The 19,806-nt window shown below is 42.5% G+C and overlaps 1 protein-coding gene across 4 annotated transcripts; it reads left to right on the top strand.

Annotated features, from left to right (window-relative positions):
* Nucleotides 1–4,761: 4,761 nt before the first annotated feature.
* LOC115169314 (DNA ligase 1) lies at nucleotides 4,762–16,737 on the top strand. Of its 4 annotated transcripts, XM_029724811.1 has the most exons (14): nucleotides 4,762–4,853; nucleotides 5,168–5,250; nucleotides 6,130–6,225; nucleotides 6,536–6,650; nucleotides 6,812–6,947; nucleotides 7,040–7,115; nucleotides 7,469–7,503; nucleotides 11,647–11,759; nucleotides 13,349–13,416; nucleotides 13,685–13,717; nucleotides 13,836–13,979; nucleotides 14,835–14,927; nucleotides 16,102–16,212; nucleotides 16,581–16,737. In XM_029724811.1, the coding sequence occupies exons 2-13, from the start codon at nucleotides 5,218–5,220 to the stop codon at nucleotides 16,174–16,176; spliced, it is 1,017 nt and encodes a 338-aa protein (XP_029580671.1). In that variant the 5' UTR covers nucleotides 4,762–4,853; nucleotides 5,168–5,217; the 3' UTR covers nucleotides 16,177–16,212; nucleotides 16,581–16,737. The 4 variants fall into 4 exon arrangements, with proteins under 4 accessions (XP_029580671.1, XP_029580670.1, XP_029580672.1 ...); XM_029724810.1 differs by lacking the exon at nucleotides 16,581–16,737 and having other exon boundaries at nucleotides 16,102–16,458; XM_029724812.1 differs by lacking the exons at nucleotides 16,102–16,212; nucleotides 16,581–16,737 and having other exon boundaries at nucleotides 13,314–13,416; nucleotides 14,835–14,921.
* Nucleotides 16,738–19,806: the final 3,069 nt, after the last annotated feature.

Here is a 19,806-nt window from a genome sequence, read left to right as displayed (position 1 = left end):
AAACATAATTAGCTATACAGCCTGATAATAGCAGTGATTGTGTAGACTTAACTCAGCATGTTATTTGTGCAACAGTATCTTCTAAATCAGAGGAATACGCAAAGCAAGAATATGTTGGCTACATGAAGTAGCTAAGAGAGAACGTTCAATTTTGCCAAAGATTACAGGGTCCCCTAGGAAACACTTGTCAACACTTCGCTTCCTACCCTGTCGCAATAACTCTTCCCAGGCATTTTCATTCGTTGTCATGTCAAACACTTCAAAATGCCTACTATTATACTCTATATAATGATGATTATGTAATGGTGATTATATAATGATTATGCTAATTCTATTTCCATGATTCCAACTGTTCACCCAAATGTTTTTCTCTAAATTGCAAGTCAAATCGCAATTGCAACATTTGGTTAAAAATAAGGCCTAGATAGTTTTTTCCCCCCAATTTCGTGGTATCCAATTGGTAGTTAGTCTTGTCTCATCACTGCAACTTCCGTACGGACTCAGGAGATGCAAAGGTCGAGAGCCGTGCGTCCTCCGGAACAACCCAACCAAGCCCCCTGCTTCTTGACACAATGCCCACTTAACCCGGAAGCTAGCCTCACCAATGTGTCGGAGGAAACAACGTGCACTTGGCGATCGTGTCAGCGTCCGGCCCGCCACAGGAGTTGCTAGTGCACGATGGGACAAGGACATCCCTGCCGGCCAAACCCTCCCCTAACCCGGACGACGCTGGGCCAATTGTGCGCTGCGCCATGGGTCTCTCAGTCGCGGCTGACTGCTACAGAGCCTGGACTCGAACCCAGTATCTCTGCGCCACTCGGGAGGCCCTAAGGCCTAGATTATTTGTCCGTTTCGTCCAGCCTACGTGAGTGTGGAAATTAACTCAAATGAGTACAGGAAATGCAGAAATTGATGAAATGTATTTTTGGTTGAATTGAACAGTATAAAACAGTCAGAATGAAGAAAGACCCATTTGAAATCACTTGTATGTGTTGTCACCCAAGGGTCACACACTACTCATGAAGCAAATGTAGAATACCAGCAATTTGTTTTTCTCCAAATACCATGATATGATATTTTGGCCATATCTCCAAGCCCTATATGCATGTTCTTTTCTCAGGCTGCTTCCCTAATGGCAACCTATTCCCTATAAAGTGCACTACTTTTTACCTGAATAGTGTGCATCTAGTGTGCATCTCAAATGGCATCCCTGTATAGTCCACTACTTTTGACTTGGGCCCTGGTCAGAAGTAGTGCACTATATACAGTGCCTTCAGAAAGTATTCATACCCCTTATTCCAAATGTTGTTGTTACAGCCTGAATTTGAAATTTATTCAGATTTTATGCTCACCCGTCAACACACAATACCCCATAATGACAAAGTGAAAATGTTTTATAAATGTTTGCAAATGAAATATAGAAATATCATTTACATAAGTATTCACACCCCTTTGCTATGGCACTCCAAATTCAGCTCAGGTGCATCCAATTTCCTTTGATCATCCTTGATGTCACTACAACTTGATTGGAGTCATCCTGTGTCCAATTCAGTTGTTTGGACATGATTTGGAAAGACACACACCTGTCTATATAAGATTCCACAGTTGTCAGAGCAGAAACTATACCATGCAGTCCAAGAAACTGTCCATAGATCTCTGAGATAGTACTGTGATGAGGCATATATCTGGGGAAGGATATAAAACAATGTATTATAGCGTTGAAAGTTTCCAAGAGCACAGTGGTCTCCATCATTGGGAAATTGAAAAAATATGGAACTACCCAGACTCTGCCTCGAGCTGGCCGTCCTACCGAACTGATCAACCGGGCAAGAAGAAACTTGGTCAGGGAGATGACCAAGAACCCAATGACCACTCTGACAGAACTACGGTGTTCCTTTGGCTGTGATGGGAGAACCTGCCAGACAGAAGCTACTCTTGAGAAAATGGCACATGCTGGCACGCCCAGAGTTTGTAAAAAGGCATGTGAAACACTATTTTAACCATTTTGCCTAAGTGCAAAGCTCTGTCTGGAGAAAACCAGGCACATCACCTATCTAACACCATCCTTACCGTGAAGCATGGTGGTGGCAGCGTCATGCTGTGGGGACGCTTTTCACCGGCAGGGACTGGGAGAATGGTAAGGCTAGAGGGGAAAAATGAATGGAGCCAAATACAGTCAAATCCTTGATGAGAACCTGCTTCAGAGTGCAAACGACCTTAGACAGGGGTAAAGATTTATTGTTCCAACAGGACAATGACCTCAAAAAATACAGCCAAAGCAATGCTAGAATGGCTTCAGAACAAGAATGTGAAAGACTTCGGGTGGCCCGGCCAAAGCAAGATTGAAAGACTTGAAGATTGCTGTAAGCCGCTCCCCATCTAACTTAAGAGTGTGAAGAACCCGAAGCGGCGGATCGAACAGTGAGACAGACAGGATGTTCTGGTGCTCACCTCTCTTAGAGGCTTTTATTTACAATATTAAGAGGTGCAGGACGAATTAGCCAATACACTTTGTGCAGAAAATAATAAGCAGGACATTGACAAAGACTTTAATAAATCAAAGATATTCAAGGTATAAACCATTTCCAGCAACAACTCCATGTCTATAACAAATATAAGGTATGGCTGTACTCTAGCCAACCTGTTACCTGCCCAGCCTGTTCTCCCCCAGGCAAAGGCCAACTGAGCACCTAAGTACTCTTTCCAAGAACTCCCTTCCGCTAGGAATGTTCTATCATGATATCCCCAAAACACAGTTCTACCATAGATGCATACAGTAATTTGCCATGGACATATAACATCATAAACAACATTTTTACATAAACACACACTGCCATAACTTCTTTAAGTCACACAATTCACATTCATGATGTAATTCACCCTCGGGATAATTCATCACTTTTGTTAATCCCATCAACCAATGAAATGTTATTCGAAGACGCAGAATAATTTGTGTCACCGGCACAGAGCTTCAAACAACACATCAGGTAGGTTATATTTTATGATTATTCTCTACCAACACTTAGACCGTCATTCGAATAATATATTTACTTTGCTAGAGCATGTACGTTTTAAATGGGCAGCTTTATACACGGTAGAACATTGGTAACAAGTTACATAGATGTGCACGCCAGTTACTAAAACAAACACTTAACTATGGCACCTTATGTAATAGTATTGTTGGCAAACGGAATGCTCAACTCTAACCAACTCTTGTTTTCAGGTTTCTTGGTTATACCTTGAAGAGATACAATAGTCTTTCTCTTACCAATTTGTTTCATTGTCTATAAGTCATGGAACTGCGCTCCATGACACAGAGTTTAAGAAAATCTGCAAGGAAGAATGGGAGAAAATCCACAAATCCAGATGTGCAAAACTGATACAGGCATACCCAAGACGACTGACTACAAAGATGTAGTCGCCGCAAAAGGTGCTTTTGCAAAGTATTGACTCAGGTGTGAAGACTTATGAGAGATTTCTGTATTTCATTTTCAATACATTTGCAAAATTTCAAAAAACGTGTTTTTCAATTTTTCATTTTCGGGTGTTGTGTGTAGCTGGGTAAGCAACAAAAAGAAAGATTTAATCCATTTTGAATTTAGGCTGTAACACAACAAAATGTGGAATAAGTCAAGAGGTATGAATACTTTCTGAAGGTGGGTGACATTTGGGACATAAGCCCTAGTCCTGTGGTAGTTCGTTGCTCCTTTTCTCTCTATCCTCTTTCCTTTCGTATCCTCTCCTTTCCCACGCTCCCTCTGAATCTCTTGGCCCTTTCTCTCGCTCTCTCTGCAGACCATGAATAAGAAGATTGACATCATCAAAGGTCTCTATGTAGCCTGCCGCTTCTCTGAGGCCAGATACATTGTCAGGTAATCTGCCTTCACTTTACTACTGGTCAACCTGAGCATGTCTCCCAAATGGCTCACTACCTTTTGACCAGAGCCCTATTGGCCAGAAGCAGTATACTACAAAGGGAATAGGGTGCCTTTTGGGATGTACTTAACACCTGTCGGTCTGCACTCATTGAGTACTGGCCTTTTGTTAAAATGTTCATGTCATACATTTTTGGTTCCAAGCATCTTTTAAATTATTTTTTTTTAAAATTGGTTTAGATGAGGATTTAGTGGAGCATGTTTTCTTCCTTCACTAGTCAATCTGAACCTTGTATTACACCTGTCTGTCCATTCACAAGCAGCTGGTCGTCACAGTAACAGATTAAGATGGTACCTAATTTTTTTTTTACCAGCTAATACATACACTAAAAAGGACACCGTCAAAGCAGCACAACATCAATGTATGTTAAAAACAAAGTCTGATTTCAGATTTTCATGTCTGTGTTGGTTGGTTGGTTGGTTGGTTGGTTGGTTGATTGACAGGTCTCTGGCAGGGAAGCTGAGGATAGGCTTGGCTGAGCAGAGTGTACTGGCTGCCCTGAGTCAGGCTGTGTGCCTGACTCCTCCAGGACAAGGTGAGCCAGCTAACGTTTTTTCAACGCTCACACTGCGTGACCACCACAACATCATCACAATGTTTACACAACATTTCCTCCAACTGTATCACCTTTTCACAATGTTACTTCAAAATTATAATGATTTCACAACATTATCACAATGTTTTTGTCACATTTTCATAATACTACCACAACATTACCCCTCAACATTTCCCCAACATTGTTACAATATAACCCATACATATGATAACAATGTCTTCTTTTATTGTGACTCAGACATTGGTTCATGTGCAATTCTAGGCTTCCCTCCAGTGGTGATCGATGCAGGGAAAGGAATGAGTGCAGGAAAACAGAAAACCTGCCTAGAGGAGAAGAGCCTTGTCCTTAAACAGACCTACTGGTACTGTACACCTCTAAACCCACTGTATATACTCACTCACAGCACATTCCCTAAGTACCACCTGACCTACACCCAGATTTGTGTCCCAAATAAACACCCGTTTTCCTATGTATATCAGTGGTTCTCTTTTTTTGGTTACTGTACAAACCAAGTGCGTTTTGCTCTGCCTGGAGTACTAGTGCCCCTGGTTGAGAACCACTGCACAATAGTGCACTACTTTAGACCGGGGCCCTATAGTGTACCATTTTGGGACACACTGATTCACTCTATTGACTGACTCTTACTGGTGATGTTTTCTTGTTTGTCCACTCCAGTGAGATGCCCAACTATGATGTCATCATCCCAGTACTGATGGAGGGCATAGATGAACTGCCCAACCACTGCAAACTCACCCCGGGTACAGTACTGTGTGTGTGTGTGTGTGTTGATTTATGACACCCTCCTCTCCCCCACCTCAGGTGTGCCATTGAGGCCCATGCCTGCTCACCCCACCAAAGGTGTAGGAGAGGTGATGAAGAGGTTCGACAAAGCCGCCCTTCAACTGCGAGTACAAGTATGATGGAGAAAGAGCACAGGTGTCTGTTTTCTTACTGTGTGTGTGTGTGTGTGTGTGTGTGTGTGTATATGTCAACTGTGTGCCCCTGTTAGAAAACAGACATGATGCTGTTGGGCTGTGTTAGCCCCTCCCAGTGAAGGCATTGGAGAGAGCAGTGTAACTTCTCATTCTCTATTTATCCTTCCTCAATTTCTCCTAACCTCTCTACTCACCTTCTCGAAGCACATTTGAGCAGAAGATCTGTCTTCCTCCGCTAGAACCTTCTTCTCCAATGCGTTTTGAGGAGGAGGCCGAGAAGAGCGAGGCCAGAAGTCCGAAAAATACAATGGAAATTCACTTGAGATTCACCCAGTGTGACACCTCCTATTCTTTGTGCTTTTAAACTGCAGTGTGACTCCTGAAATGGCCAGCAGATGGAACTCTAAGATGCTGACATCTGGAGCTTCTGTCATACAGTTGAGCTCTGTCAATTCGTCTTTCTGTGATTCCTAGCATTCTATCTCCTCAAATTCTTCTCAACCATATTGGAGTAGAAGAGCCAAGGCCCCTCCCCTCTGACCTTCTTCTCCAGTGGGTTTTGAGAAGGGAGAGAGGATGCGAGGAAAAATCAATTGAGGAAAAGCCTTGGACACTGCCTGTCTCTCTACTCTCCAGATATGATAGGAAACTCACTCACTGTTATTGGTTGAATGATAACTATTGATTATTGTATTTGTGCAGATCCATATTCTGGAGAATGGGGAAGTGCGTATTTTCAGTCGCAACCAGGAAGACAATACGACCAAATATCCCGATATCATCTCTTGTTTTCCCATGGTAAAAGTAACCCTCTCAACACTAGCACACCCCGTATGCATCCCAAATGGCACCCTATTCCCATTATAAGGCTCTGGTCAAAAGTAGTGCACTATATAGGGAATAGGATGCCTTTTGGGATACACACTCAGCCAGCATCTTAGCCCCTTCATGGTCATAAGCTCACCTCATGAATAATACCTCTCTTTCTCTCCTCTTTCTCTCTTTTGCTCCCCTCTTTCTGTCTCCCACTCGCTCCATATTTCTCTCTCCCTCCCCTCTGCCTTCCCCTCCCCCATTTCTCTCTCACACCTCTCCCTCCCTCCCTCAGGTAAAGGAGTCTGTGGTGTCCTGTGTGCTTGACTCTGAGGCTGTGGCTTGGAACAGAGAAAAGAAACAGATCCAGCCATTCCAGGTGCTCACTACACGGAAGAGAAAGGCGAGAGGCAAGAGAAATAAGGGGGGGAACATACTCAGTATCCATGGTTTTGGTTTCTGTAATTATTTTCAGAACAGCTGGATGGGTGATTAGCCCAGGCAGCTGTGTTCACAAGTTGTCTGCAGTGGTGGTGGATCATTTTCCTACCATGCTCTCTATGTTCATCAGGTGGACTGCTTTGTTTGATCCCTCGTCCTCAAGCTGTCAGGTTAGACCTGCCTGGAGTTACCTCTGAGGTGGCCGTTGAGGTACACAAGTCCCCTGACTGCAACAATATCCTGAGTGAAGGGGCCAAAAAATCTAGGTTTTGAATGCTCTTTTTAGTGTGTAGGTAGGTATGTGTATGGTCATGTTTAGTTAGGTTGCTGTGAAATTACTTGTTTTATTTTTTTACAGGGCGTGGATGCAGCTGATATCAAGGTCCAAGTGTGTGTGTGTGTATGCCTTTGACCTGCTGTATCTCAACGGAGAAGTGAGTTGGGATGATGATTAAGTAAGCATTTCACTGTAAGGTCTACATACCTGTTGTATTTGGTGCGCGTGACAAATAAACTTTGATTTGATGGGAGTTATGGAGTCTGTTAGATATTTATTAAGTAAACCTTGTTCCATTCAGAACAGCCTATCCTTTTTCTGTAGCATGAGGCAGCTTATTGTTCAAGTTTTAGTCTAGTCTTATTCATTTTGACTGAAATATCATTAAGTCTTAGTCAAGCACATTAAATGGCCTTATTAACCTTTAGTAAACACATCACTGACTTCCATGTGCACAAGCATGCATGGTCTTGTCCTACATTTTTATGTGCTTGATTCTCTTCTCAACAGCCAAATTGCCAGAAGAACGCATTCATCTGCAGCAGGTAAAAAGTCACACCCCTTGTCAGGGCTCCAGACTAACATTTCCCATAACTTTTTCAGTTGGTGGCACCAGCCCATGATTCGCACCAATTGTTTTCCACAGCGTCACGCAATAGAAAAACGTGTAATTGCCTTATGAAGTCATTCACAGTGCTTTAGACTGTAATAGACTACTGAGATGGTAGGCTTCTCGAGAAATAAGTTGTTTCATTGAACATGTCTAAGCAGGAATGCATGATTCAAGATATGTTGATGTGCTACCTAATCCAGTGACTGTCATTAATTGTGGGTTGACAATAGAGTATTGTTTTTATTTTACTATTAAAATAGGGCTCCAGAATTTTCTGAATTTTGTTGCTCAATAGAGAGTAATTTGCCTTAATCGTTATGTGCACTAATATCATAGGCTAATTTATTTTGGGGTTAATTCACCACAGGAAGTAAACTCAAAACACATTAGCTAGATTGCTAACCCTAAATATAATACCCACTGCTAGTGTCTCATGTGGCTCACTTGGTAGAGCATGGCACTTGCAACACCAGGGTTGTGGGTTCGATTCCCACGGGGAACCGTATGAAAATGTAAGCACTCTGGACAGTAAATGTAATGTCCTAAATGTTGTAGCTCGCGACCCTCGCTTCGCATCTTAAAGAATAATCAAATGTCTTGGTTGTAAAATAGTTGCTTTTGAGCTGAATATTAAGAGATAACAAATATAAATTATACCCACAGAAAGCTGAGAACAACAGTAGTTGCTTCCAAAGATATGTATTTCCCAAATTGGATTTTTAAATGTTACACAATCAGAAGCTTTTTTCTCTCTCCCATAGCGCACATCAAGTGGCTCGTTCATCACAGCAGCGGGCCCCAGCGAAACATGCCCAGGGGCTGGGCAGACAATTTCATTACTGGAATCATGAGGATAATGCACTTTACTGTTTGACCAAATCATGGTTTTTAGCAGCCAAAAATTAGGACATTTTTTAAACTTTTGAGTGAGGTCACCATGTAATGAATTTTCAGCTTCCACTGATGCGACCAATAAAAAATGTAACTCGCACAGCCAAGTCAAAGGGTCACAAAATGTGACTAAATGGCCGCAGTCTAGAGCACTACCTCTGGACATATTGTAGATGTATTGTAATCAAAGTTAAGCCTTACAATTCTACTAATGTCATGCATGTTTTTGATTGGACCAAACAAATGACACTAAAAAGCTCTCAATCTCTCCAAAAACTCTTGTCCAGTCCATTTACTAGTCAGATTTTAGTCACACAGATAATTTAATCTAGTCTTGTTTTTGTAAACCAAAATGAGAAATCCTTTTCATTTAGTTATTTTTTCCCCTGGATTTATTTAGTCCTCTTGTCAATTGTCACTGACTCAAATCATATTGTATTGTTTACATACACATGCTTAGCAGATGTTATTGTGAGTGTAGCGAAATGCTTGTGCTTCTAGTTCAGACAGTGCAGCAATATCTAACAAGTAATCTAACAATTCCACAACAACAACCTAGTACACACAAATCTAAGTAAAGGAATAAGAATATATAAATATATGAATGAGCAATGACAGAGCGGCATAGGCAAGATGCAATAGGTGGTATAAAATACAGTATAAAGATATGAGATGAGTAATGCAAGATATGTAAACATTATTAAAGTGGCATTATTAAAGTGACTAGTGATCCATTTATTAAAGTGTCCAATGATTTCAAGTCTGTACATAGGCAGCAGCCTCTCTGAGTTAGTGATGTCTCTTGAGATACAAGCTGTTTTTCAGTCTCTCGGTCCCAGCTTTGATGCACCTGTACTGACCTTGCCTTCTGGATGGTGGCAGGGTGAACAGGCAGTGGCTCGGGTGGTTGTTGTCCATGATGATCTTTTTGCCTTCCTGTGACACCGGGTGCTGTAGGTGTCCTGGAGGGCAGGTAGTTCGCCCCTGGTGATGCACCTCCCTCTGGAGAGCCTTGCATTTGTGGGTGGTGCAGTTGCCGTACCAGGCAGTGACACAGCCCAACAGGATGCTCTCAATTGTGCATCTGTAAAAGTTTGAGGGTTTTAGGTGACAATCCAAATTTCTTCAGACTCCTGAGGTTGAAGAGGCACTGTTGTGCCTTCACCACACTATCTGTGTGGGTGGACCATTTCAGTTTGTCCATGATGTGTACGCAGAGGAACTTAACTTTCCACCTTCTCCACTGCTGTCCCGTTGATGTGGATACGGGGGTGCTCCCTCTGATGTTTCCTGAAGTCCACAATCATCTCCTTTTGTTGACATTGAGTGAGAGGTTGTTTTCCTGACACCACACTCCGAGTGCCATCACCTCCTCCCTGTAGGCTGTCTCGTTGTTGTTGGTAATCAGGCCTGTTGTGTCGTCTGCAAACTTGATGATTGAGTTGGAGGCGTGCATGGACATGCAGTCATGGGTGAACAGGGAGTACAGGAGGGGGCTGAGCATGCACCCTTGTGGGGCCCCAGTGTTGAGGATCAGCGGGGTGGAGATGTTTCCTACCTTCACCACCTGGGGATGGCCCATCAGGAAGTCCAGGACCCAATTGCACAGGGCGGGGTTGAGGCCCAGGGTCTCAACCTTAATGATGAGCTTGGAGGGTACTATGGTGTTGAATGCTGAGCTATAGTCAATTAACAGCATTCTTACATCGGTTATCCTGTTGTCCAGATGGGATAGGGCAGTGTGCAGTGTGATGGCGATTGCATCATCTGTGGACCTATTGGGGCATTAAGCAAATTGAAGTGGGTCTAGGGTGACCTGTAAGGTAGAGGTGATATGATCCTTGACTAGTCTCTCAAAGCACTTCATGATGACAGAAGTGAGTTCTACGGGGCGATAGTCATTTAGTTCAGTTACTTTTGCGTTCTTGGATACAGAACAATGGTGGCCATCTTGAAGCATGTGTGGACAGCAGACTGGGCTAGGGAGAGATTGAATATGTGCGTAAACACACCAGCCAGCTGGTCTGCGCATGCTCTGAGGACGCGGCTAGGGATGCTGTCTGGGCCGGCATCCTTTCGATGGTTAACACGTTTAAATGTCTTACTCACGTCGGCCACGGAGAAGGAGAGCCCACAGTCCCTGGTAGTGGGCTGCATTGGTGGCACTGTATTATCCTGAAAGTGGGCAAAGAAGGTGTTTAGTTTGTCTGGAAGCAAGACGTCAGTGTCCGTGACATGGCTGTTTTTTGTTTCTTTTTGTAGTCTGTGATTGTCTGTAGACCCTGCCACATACGTCTCGTGTCTGAGCCGTTGAATTGCGACTCCACTTTGTCTCTATACTGACATTTTGCTTGTTTGATTCCCTTCCCTATGGAATAACTACACTGTTTGTATTCGGCCATATTCCCAGTCACCTTTCCATGGTTAAATGCAGTGGTTCTCGCGTTCAGTTTTGTGCGAATGCCGCCATCTATCCACGGTTTCTGGTTAGGGTAGGTTTTAATAGTCACAGTGAGTACATCTCTTATACACTTCCTTATAAACTCACTCACCGAATCAGCATATATGTCGATATTATTCTCTGAGGCTACCCAGAACATGTCCCAGTCCGCGTGATCAAAACAATCTTGAAGCGTGGATTCCGATTGGTCAGACCAACGTTGAATAGTCCTTAGCACGGGTACTTCCTGTTTGAGTGTCTGCCTATAGGAAGAGAGGAGCAAAATGGAGTCATGGTCAGATTTGCCGAAAGGAGGGCGGGGGAGGGCTGAAGTTAGAGTAGCAGTGATCCAGTGTTTTTCCAGGGCAGGTGCTACAGTCAATATGCTGATAGAATTTAGGTAGCCTTGTTTTCAAATTTGCTTTGTTAAAATCCCCAGCGATAATAAATGCAGCCTCAGGATATATGGTTTCCACTTTGTATGAAGTCCAGTGAAGTTCCATGAGGGCCGTCGTGGTATCGGCTTGAGGGGGGATATACACGGCTGTGACAATAAACACATAGGTGTTTGACTAATATTTTCGCCACTTTTCGTTGATGAAATTAACACTGAGGTACACCCCCTGGACAGGATGCTAGCGTAATATATTAGACATTGAATCATTAGACATTGATTGTAATGTTTGCAATTTCAGTGGTGTGTGTGTCTCAGTCTCTGGTAAAGCGGCCCCTGTCCCATCGCAGGGCCCTTCTGAAGGAGAGCTTCGAGGAGAAGGAGGGAGAGTTTGTGTTCGCCCGCCCTATTGACTCAGACAACACAGACACCATCGTTGAGTTCCTGGAGCAGTCTGTTCGAGGTGTGTGTGTCAGTGTGGGATCGGTCTATTTACTGTGTGTGTGTGTGTGTGTGTGTGTGTGTGTGTGTGTGTGTGTGTGTGTGTGTGTGTGTGTGTGACTGTCTGTGTGTGTGTGGGAGGGAGGGAGAGAGACAGGAGCCAACCATGTGTTTGTGGGAGGTCAACCCTGTCTTCTGCGATCTCCTTCTCTCCTGAAGTTGTTTATTAATGAATGTCTTAGGCTGTGTCCCAAATGACACCCTATTCCCTATGGTCCCTGGTCGTAAGTATTGCACTATATAGGGAAGGGGGTGCCATTTGGGATGCATTCTTAATTGTATGTCCTCCTGTGGTGTGATTTTTGGTTGAATCCTCAGACGCCAAGTGCTCTCACAACTGACTCAAGGTACACACATGCACGCACACATACACAAACCACACATGCATATACACACGCACGCACACGTATGTACCAGGGGTTCTTAAACCTTTTTGACCCACGATCCCATTTTGATATCTGAAAAATCTCAGATCCCAACCATGTGGGAAAAAGAATGTATGTGATTAACAGCCAAAGTTAACTTTTATTTGGGGCTATGGCAGTCAATTGGAAAACATTCTAACAGTATTTTTTATTTGTCTTCTCAACTCCCCATCACATACTTCTGATGTGGGGCTATGAGTCATTTGCAAATGAGTCTGAAATAATGTATCTTATCTCACCACAACTAATGAGATGGGTGTGCTTGATGCAGGTCGCGTTGGCGCTTCTCAAAGTCAGTGGGCGTGGTCTACAGTGCGCACCTCATCTCTGGTTTTAATGCAGACCGGCGTGTGGTTTGATGTAGTTTACAATCGAAGTTACTTGTATATCTCCGAGTTCTGTGCTCAGCTCTTTTGCCGACAGTTGCTCTCGGGTTATCATACAACGCATTCATATGGCGGAGGCAGACACATTCATAACTAGAAAGCAGAGACCTGACCTCCGTCCCGTGATAGATGGAGCCACATCTGTGCAAAAGCCAGCCATTTGATCCCATATGGAATCTGTTAGCCACGCAGAATACTGAACATCCCCTGTGCCGTTTCATGCTCGAGAATCGTGAGACAGAACATTGTGTCCTCGTGAATAGCATCCCCCGACATCTATAGTAAACAAGGCAATTCATAGGCATCTCGGCTCTCAACACTAACGTCCGTTTGGAGTTTGGGTCGTTCAGTCAGTTTCTTCTTCATTGCTAGCAATAGCATGAATGATTTGTTTGACAGTGTTGTCTGGCACAGGTATTGATGTGAGTTTCTGTGACTCTGCCTCCCCACACATTGTTTTCGCCGTATCTATTGCGGCCGGTAATTTTGAAGTCTGCAATAGTGTGTGGTTTCATAGCGTAGCTGGCTTAGCCATTTACTGTGGGAATGATTCAAGTTCAACGGTCAAGTGTGGCCTTTTCTCAGGATCAATGTTGAATTTGATCTTTTAGATTTTAATAATTTTCATTTAGATTTTTAAGATGAACCACATTACAATGATTTTGAGATACAAAGATGATATTATATATTTTTTGTATGTTGTTGGGGTGGGGGGTTTTGAAATTCTCCCGCGACCCCAGGGACCTACGGAGGCTTCCTGCTCGCCCGCTACGATGAGGACAATGAAGAGTTCCAGTCAGTCTGCAAGGTCTGTCTGTGTGTGTGTGTGTCAGGGGTGTCTTTGTGCGTCTGCGTATGTCTGTGTGTGTACCTCCTTGCCTAGGAGGTGACTTTTTGTCTTTCTCTGTCTCGGTTGGTTTGTCTCTCTGAAAGGTGACACAGCGCCTCAGTCCAAATAGGATAAAGGCATTTTGCACAGGGAATTCTTTCACAATTCTTTGTTATTCTGCTCTGCTAAATGTCTCATCTGGCTTACAACAGGGGAATATATTTTTCCGTTTATTTTGTCTTTGCAGATTGGGACAGGTTTCAAGGATGAAGATTTGGAGGTACAGTACAGAGACGTTTGTGTTCAATGCTCGTTTGATGCGAAGCGCAGAGTTTCTTGAAGCGAATCTGCCAAAAGTCTTTAGACCCAATTAACTATGAAGGCATTGTCTTTTCCAGGAGCACATTTTGCCCAAGCCCCACCCCTATCATCGTGTGGACCGATCAACAGAGCCCGATGTGTGGCTTGATGCCGTGCAAGTATGGGAAGTGCAGTGTGCCGACCTATCGCTGTCGCCGATCTACAAGGCTGGCATGGGATTGTTTAGTAGAACTCGTCCTTGTACAATGGCTCATCAGTACAAATAATATTTGGATTTCAAGCCAGTTTAAAGTAATTTGGAAGTTAATAATTTGATTCAATGCAATTTTATCTTTGAGGGCCGACCAGTGAAGCAACCACAACAGAATCTTTAACTCAATAATCCCCTCTGCAAATCTAAAATGTTTAGGTCTCAGGATGTTGCGAAATATCTCCGGAACATTTTCACATTTTTTATGTCTCAAATTTCTCATGAGGATCATGCCACTTTTTGTTTCCCCTTAAAAACTATATTATTTAAGAGATCTACCATGAAGCGACCATGTTACCCATAGCTTAAAAACACACTCGTATAGGCCTAAGTAGCAGTCTGAGTAGCAGTGCTGTCCAAAAATCTTATTCACCACTTCTACTCCAAAGCTCTTTGTGGATATGGATCCTAATCTGTGCTTTGCATTAGTACTCAACAAAGCTGTGATATCATGGTACTATGTTAGATTAAATAAAGAGTTGCCATCCTCGAATCAATAGTTCTTCAACCTCCAGTCTTTTGGTTCAGGGTTTAAAAGGCATATTAACTGTGAAAGGAAAACCCACAATAGTCTTCCGTTTTAATGTCTTTAGCGGCAGCAAAAGTCAGACAAGTTTAGGTGAAAAGATGATTCATAGCTTTTCTTTAGCCCTCTCTGGTCTTCTCCCAGTGTGACCCAGAGAAGAGCTTCAACCGCTTGCTCAGGTTAGGGTAAGGGCTAGGGTTAGCGGATAGTTGTTTGAAGTGTTGACAATCTACAAACCATCTATTTGGAATTATACAAATACTGTTACTGGCGATTAATGTCTGTTCTCCTCTCTCCCAGTGTGACCTAGAGAAGGGCATCTCTCTTCGGTTCCCACGCTTCCTGAGGATCCGAGATGATAAAAAGCCAGAGGACGCAACTTCAGGAAGACAGGTAGTTGAAGACACTGCTGTGACAGTGTATCTCGTAGTTCAGAATTTCTCTGGTTGCGTCCCAAATGTATTTCTATGTAGGGTGTCCAATCAAAAACGCGTATTTTGACAAATGGGTCAACTCAATGGTCCAAACCTCATGCCCCTATCATAATCCATTCAAAAGTTATTGGAGTTTTTACCCTTGTAGGATGGCCAAAATTAGGGTGACTAAATCAATGGAGGCCAAATATTTTTCCAAAAAAATAAGGACAATTGCACAGCATCGCATCAGCTAGGCTGGATGCTACTTGACAGGCTCATTTTCCCGTTGAACTCGCCATCTTTCTTCTCAAATCCGCAGGACTTAAAACAATGTAGAGGTAAGATGTATATCCATTTTAAGACATGACATGTAGTACTTTCATATTTTGGTATACCCTTTTCATATTAATGTGAAATTCCTGTTCTTTTTGAAGATTTCTCACAAAAACAAGTATCTGTGAAATGTCAACAGAGCACTGAGTATACCGCAAACTTTTTTAAAAAGCCTTTTACGTTTAAATTCAGCTCGTGTCATGCTAATTTAGCTTTTTGCGACCCGAGGAAACAACTTTGAAGACGAGAACCACAAAATGTGAAATCCTCAAGTTGCTGCATGCTCTTTCAACAGAGCTTTGTGATTATTATCAGATGTGTTAGGTTACAAATTCTGCCTTTTTGGATATACTGTTAACGAAATGTTAGAGAAAGACCCCACTAATGATTCAGAACATTTATAATCATATTTGTCTTGGTAAAATGTATTTTATAACACAAGGAAGTGAAATCTCATCACCAAAGCGCTTTTTCACCCTTTAGACACCCTTTTCTATAGAAGAAACCTACCTTCAGAGACAGAGGGTGCATCCATATTGCAGGCAAAAGTAGTGCATTAAATAGGGAATAGGGTGCCAGTTTTCTTTCATATAAATACATCATTCTAGATCTATGCTTCCCCCTCTGTGTTTCAGCTTCTCCCAAATATATACACACAGTACATTTTATTCCACCAAATTTGGTATTCTGTGTTTATCCCCCTGTAATTTGATATAAATTGGCCCTCGTACCATCATGGCCACCTTATCCTCAGCTTCCAATTGGCTCATTCATCTCCCCCCCCCCCTCACTTATTTCTTTGTTCTGTCCCATTTCAGATTGCTGATTTGTATAGGGAGCAGCAGGTTGTTCAGAATCAGGGAGACAAAGCTGACCTTGAGGACTATTACTGACCTCATCAACGGACCGGCCAGTCGCCAATGACTCGGGTGAAATATAAATTTGTACATATATACATTTTGTTTAATGGTAAACATGAACAAGGCTCTGCGCAGCACTGTCTAGATCCAGGTGCTGGTTTAGGCTCTACCAGTGTCAGGATAATCAACATTTTGTGTGTGTTGGTGTATACTTAACAGTATAAATAAAGGATGTGTTCCACACTTTTCAATGACTCAAATAAATCACAGTAATGACAATGTGAATAAAGGCTTTGCTAATTTTATAATATCAAACATATTGGGTATTGATTTTATCCTGTACTAAGCTTCATTTTATCAATTGATAGTGTTGGTTTCCTGGACACAGATTAAGCATAGTCCTGGACTAAAAAACACTTTTCTGCTTTTTAATCCAGTTCTAAATTTCATCTGTGTTCAGGAAACCGTCCGATACAATATAAAGAACACCAAGACATTGAAGACTTGCATCTTTGAGAGTCACTTGTAATGCATATCTCAGTAACACTACCTGAAACCTGCAGGTATGCTTTAAAACTTGTTCTAAGCATGTATGAGCCGTTATCCTTTGTCTTAAGGTTTATCATTCATGCAGTGAGTGAAATGGAGATCCCTTTGTTGGTGTCCTATGAGCCACCTGGTGCAATAAGGATGAGGAGTTGAGAAGAGTTGAATAACACTTGCATAATCCTAGCAGTACGCAGAGATTTGAATACTGTTGAGAAGTAAACAAAGCTCTAACGTTCCCCTAAGTACCTCTCATTCTTACAGCTTCAGTCCAGTATGAGGCGCATCCCAAATGGCAGCCTATTTCTGTCATAGTGCACTACTTTTGACCAGGGCCAGGGTAGTGCACTAATATAGTGAATAGGGGGCCATTTAGGATGCCCCCTACCAACGTGTGGATATCAGAATGTAAAGATAAATGTCCTTCTGTTTTTCCCCATTACACTATTGAAGGCAAGGTTAACTCTTAACATTGCTGCTCACCAGTGGTGTAAAGTCCTTAAGTAAAAATACTTTAAAGTACACTACTTAAGTTTTTTTTTAAATCTTTACTATTAATATTTTTGACTACTTTTACTTCACTACATTCCTAAAGAAAATAATGTACTTTTCACTCCATACAGTTTCCCTGACAACCAAAAGTACTCATTTACATTTTGAATGGGTAGCAGGACAGGAAAACTGTCAAATTCATGCACTTACTGTATCAAGAGAACATCCCTGGTCATCCCTATTGCCTCTGATCTGGCGGACTCAGTAAACACAAATGTTGTTGGGAGTGTGCCCCTGGCTATCTGTAAATAAGAACAAGAAAATGGTGCTGTCTGGTTTGCTTAACATAAGTCATTTGAAATATTTGTACTTTTACTTTCAATACTTAAGTATATTTTGCCAATTACATTTACTTTTGATACTTAAGTATATTTAAAACCAAACCCTTTTAGACTTTTACTCAAGTAGTATTTCACTGGGTGACTCACTTACTTGAGTCATTTTCTATTAAGCTGTCTTTACTTTTACTCAAGTATGACAAGTGGGTACTTTTCCACCACTGCTGCTCACATTGATTGTGTACTTGGAACTGAAGAGGTTAATTCTAGTCTACCCAATACAAAAATATCTCGACTCTAGGTTACAAATATTGACAATTTCTCTCTTACGTCAAATATTACAGTACACTACACTGTAATAGTGTGTAACAGTACACTGTGACATCTCAACAGTTCACCAGAGTCAAATTAACACTCCCACACAAAACAAGTTTCCCTGTAGAAACATTGCAAAACACTGCAACAAGAGACATGCGATTTCTTTAAAACGTGTTATTATGCAGAATATCAGTGTAACATTTCTAAATGTACTGTGTATGTGCAGAAGAACAAGGACGAAGCAAGGAGAGCGCCAGGTGCATTATAAAATGCAAACAGGTTGACAGCTCAAGGAGCAGTACAAACAGAACCCTTTCCCAGCCTGCATTAGATGATGAAACTCCACAAGTCAGTAGACGGAATCGAGAATCAATCCACTACAAGAAGACGCAGGCCAGAGAAGAGAGTCAAGGACACATGGTCATTATAGGAAGTAAAGCAGATTGTAGAGTTCTGGGAAGCTAGTGAGATGCCATACACGGTGGTTGTTGTGTTTGTATGTGTCTGAAATGCCACCCAATTCCCTATAGAGTGCACACTTTTGACCAGAGCACATCTGGTCATAAGTAGTGCACTATGCAGGGAATAGGGTGCCATTTGGGATGTTGTGGCGTGCATGTGGAAGTGAGTGGGCTGTGATGTGACCTGTGCTTGAGCTTCAGTGTCTGCTTCTGCAAGGGAGGAGGGGGAGGAGAAGGGCTGCATTGTGCCAGCCTGGGCATGGAAATGTAGATTTTCTTGCCCTTTCCCATCAGTTTATGTCATTGTGTTTTCTCTCTCTGCCTCTACTCATCTCCACAACTTTCCCTTTTTTTCTCTCTTTCTTTCTCCCCCCCTTCTCTTTCTCTGCATGTCTCAACATGTGGCTTTCCTTTCCTAGCTAGCTCTATCACGAATAAATGGCAGATTTAGATTTTATGCTTATTATTTTTCATATTTAATTAATACCTGAAGCAAGGAAGAAGCAGTTCATGTTTGCACGGTGGAATATTAGCTATTTATATAAGCTATTTATATTATATTATAATATTTGTCTCTGCCCCTATTGTATGTCTCTCTGCCCCTGTTGGTGTTGCTTCTGATAATTAAAAATAATACCTGAAATGAGAAAGTAGCTGAACGTTTGCGCAGTAGAATATGAGTAGAATGTGAGCTGTAGACTTCTCTGCTCATGTGTTGTTTCAGGGCAGCAGCAGTGTGTTGTGTTGTGGTGTTGCAGACCGAGGAGTGGGAGCTGGTGTTTAGTGTTTACGGAGGGGCAGCTGGCTCAGATCATGTGCCTGCAGGGCAGAGTACCGCTCTGCTGTGGTTCTGTGGCCTCAATCTCTACAGAGGCCTGGGTGGATGTCTCAAATGGCACCCTATTCCCTTTTATAATGACCAGAGCCCTGGTCAAAAATATTCCACTATGTAGGGAATAGGTCGCCATTTGGAACGCAGCCCTGGTTTCCACTTATAGCATCTGCCTGATGTTGGTTCAGATTAACTAACCTGCTCCACTGAGTCCCCCCACCTGGGAGCTGCTGAACCAAACTCAGGTTGTGTCCCAAATGACATCCTATTCTCGTTATAGTGCTCTACTTATGACCGACAAAGCTCAAAAGTAATGCGCTATATGGTGCCATTTGGGAATCATCCTGCTTCTGTTTATTATGGTCTGTTGATACACATGATGGAGTAGCTACATGCCTACGTCCCTGACGTAAAGGAAAAGCAACTGACACATCAAATCGCATCACTGCTCAGTTCTGCTCACAGGCATCAAATTAAATGGAAATGTTGTTTCCGTAGCTTGTATTCCCCGTGGTTCAGAGAAAGAAATAGCGGAAAGGCCGGGTAGCAATGCTGAGATATTGGCTGAAATGCAGAACCTCCTGAACACTGTTATGGATTGCCCCAAACTGTTTAGATTTTGTTTGGTGCTTGACAAATAACTGTCTTCACCTCTCTCTGTCCTTTTGTCTCCTCT

This window comes from Salmo trutta, chromosome 31, assembly GCF_901001165.1.
Source record: "Salmo trutta chromosome 31, fSalTru1.1, whole genome shotgun sequence".
Classification (NCBI taxonomy): domain Eukaryota; kingdom Metazoa; phylum Chordata; class Actinopteri; order Salmoniformes; family Salmonidae; genus Salmo; species Salmo trutta.
This window is presented reverse-complemented; position numbering and strand designations above follow the sequence as displayed.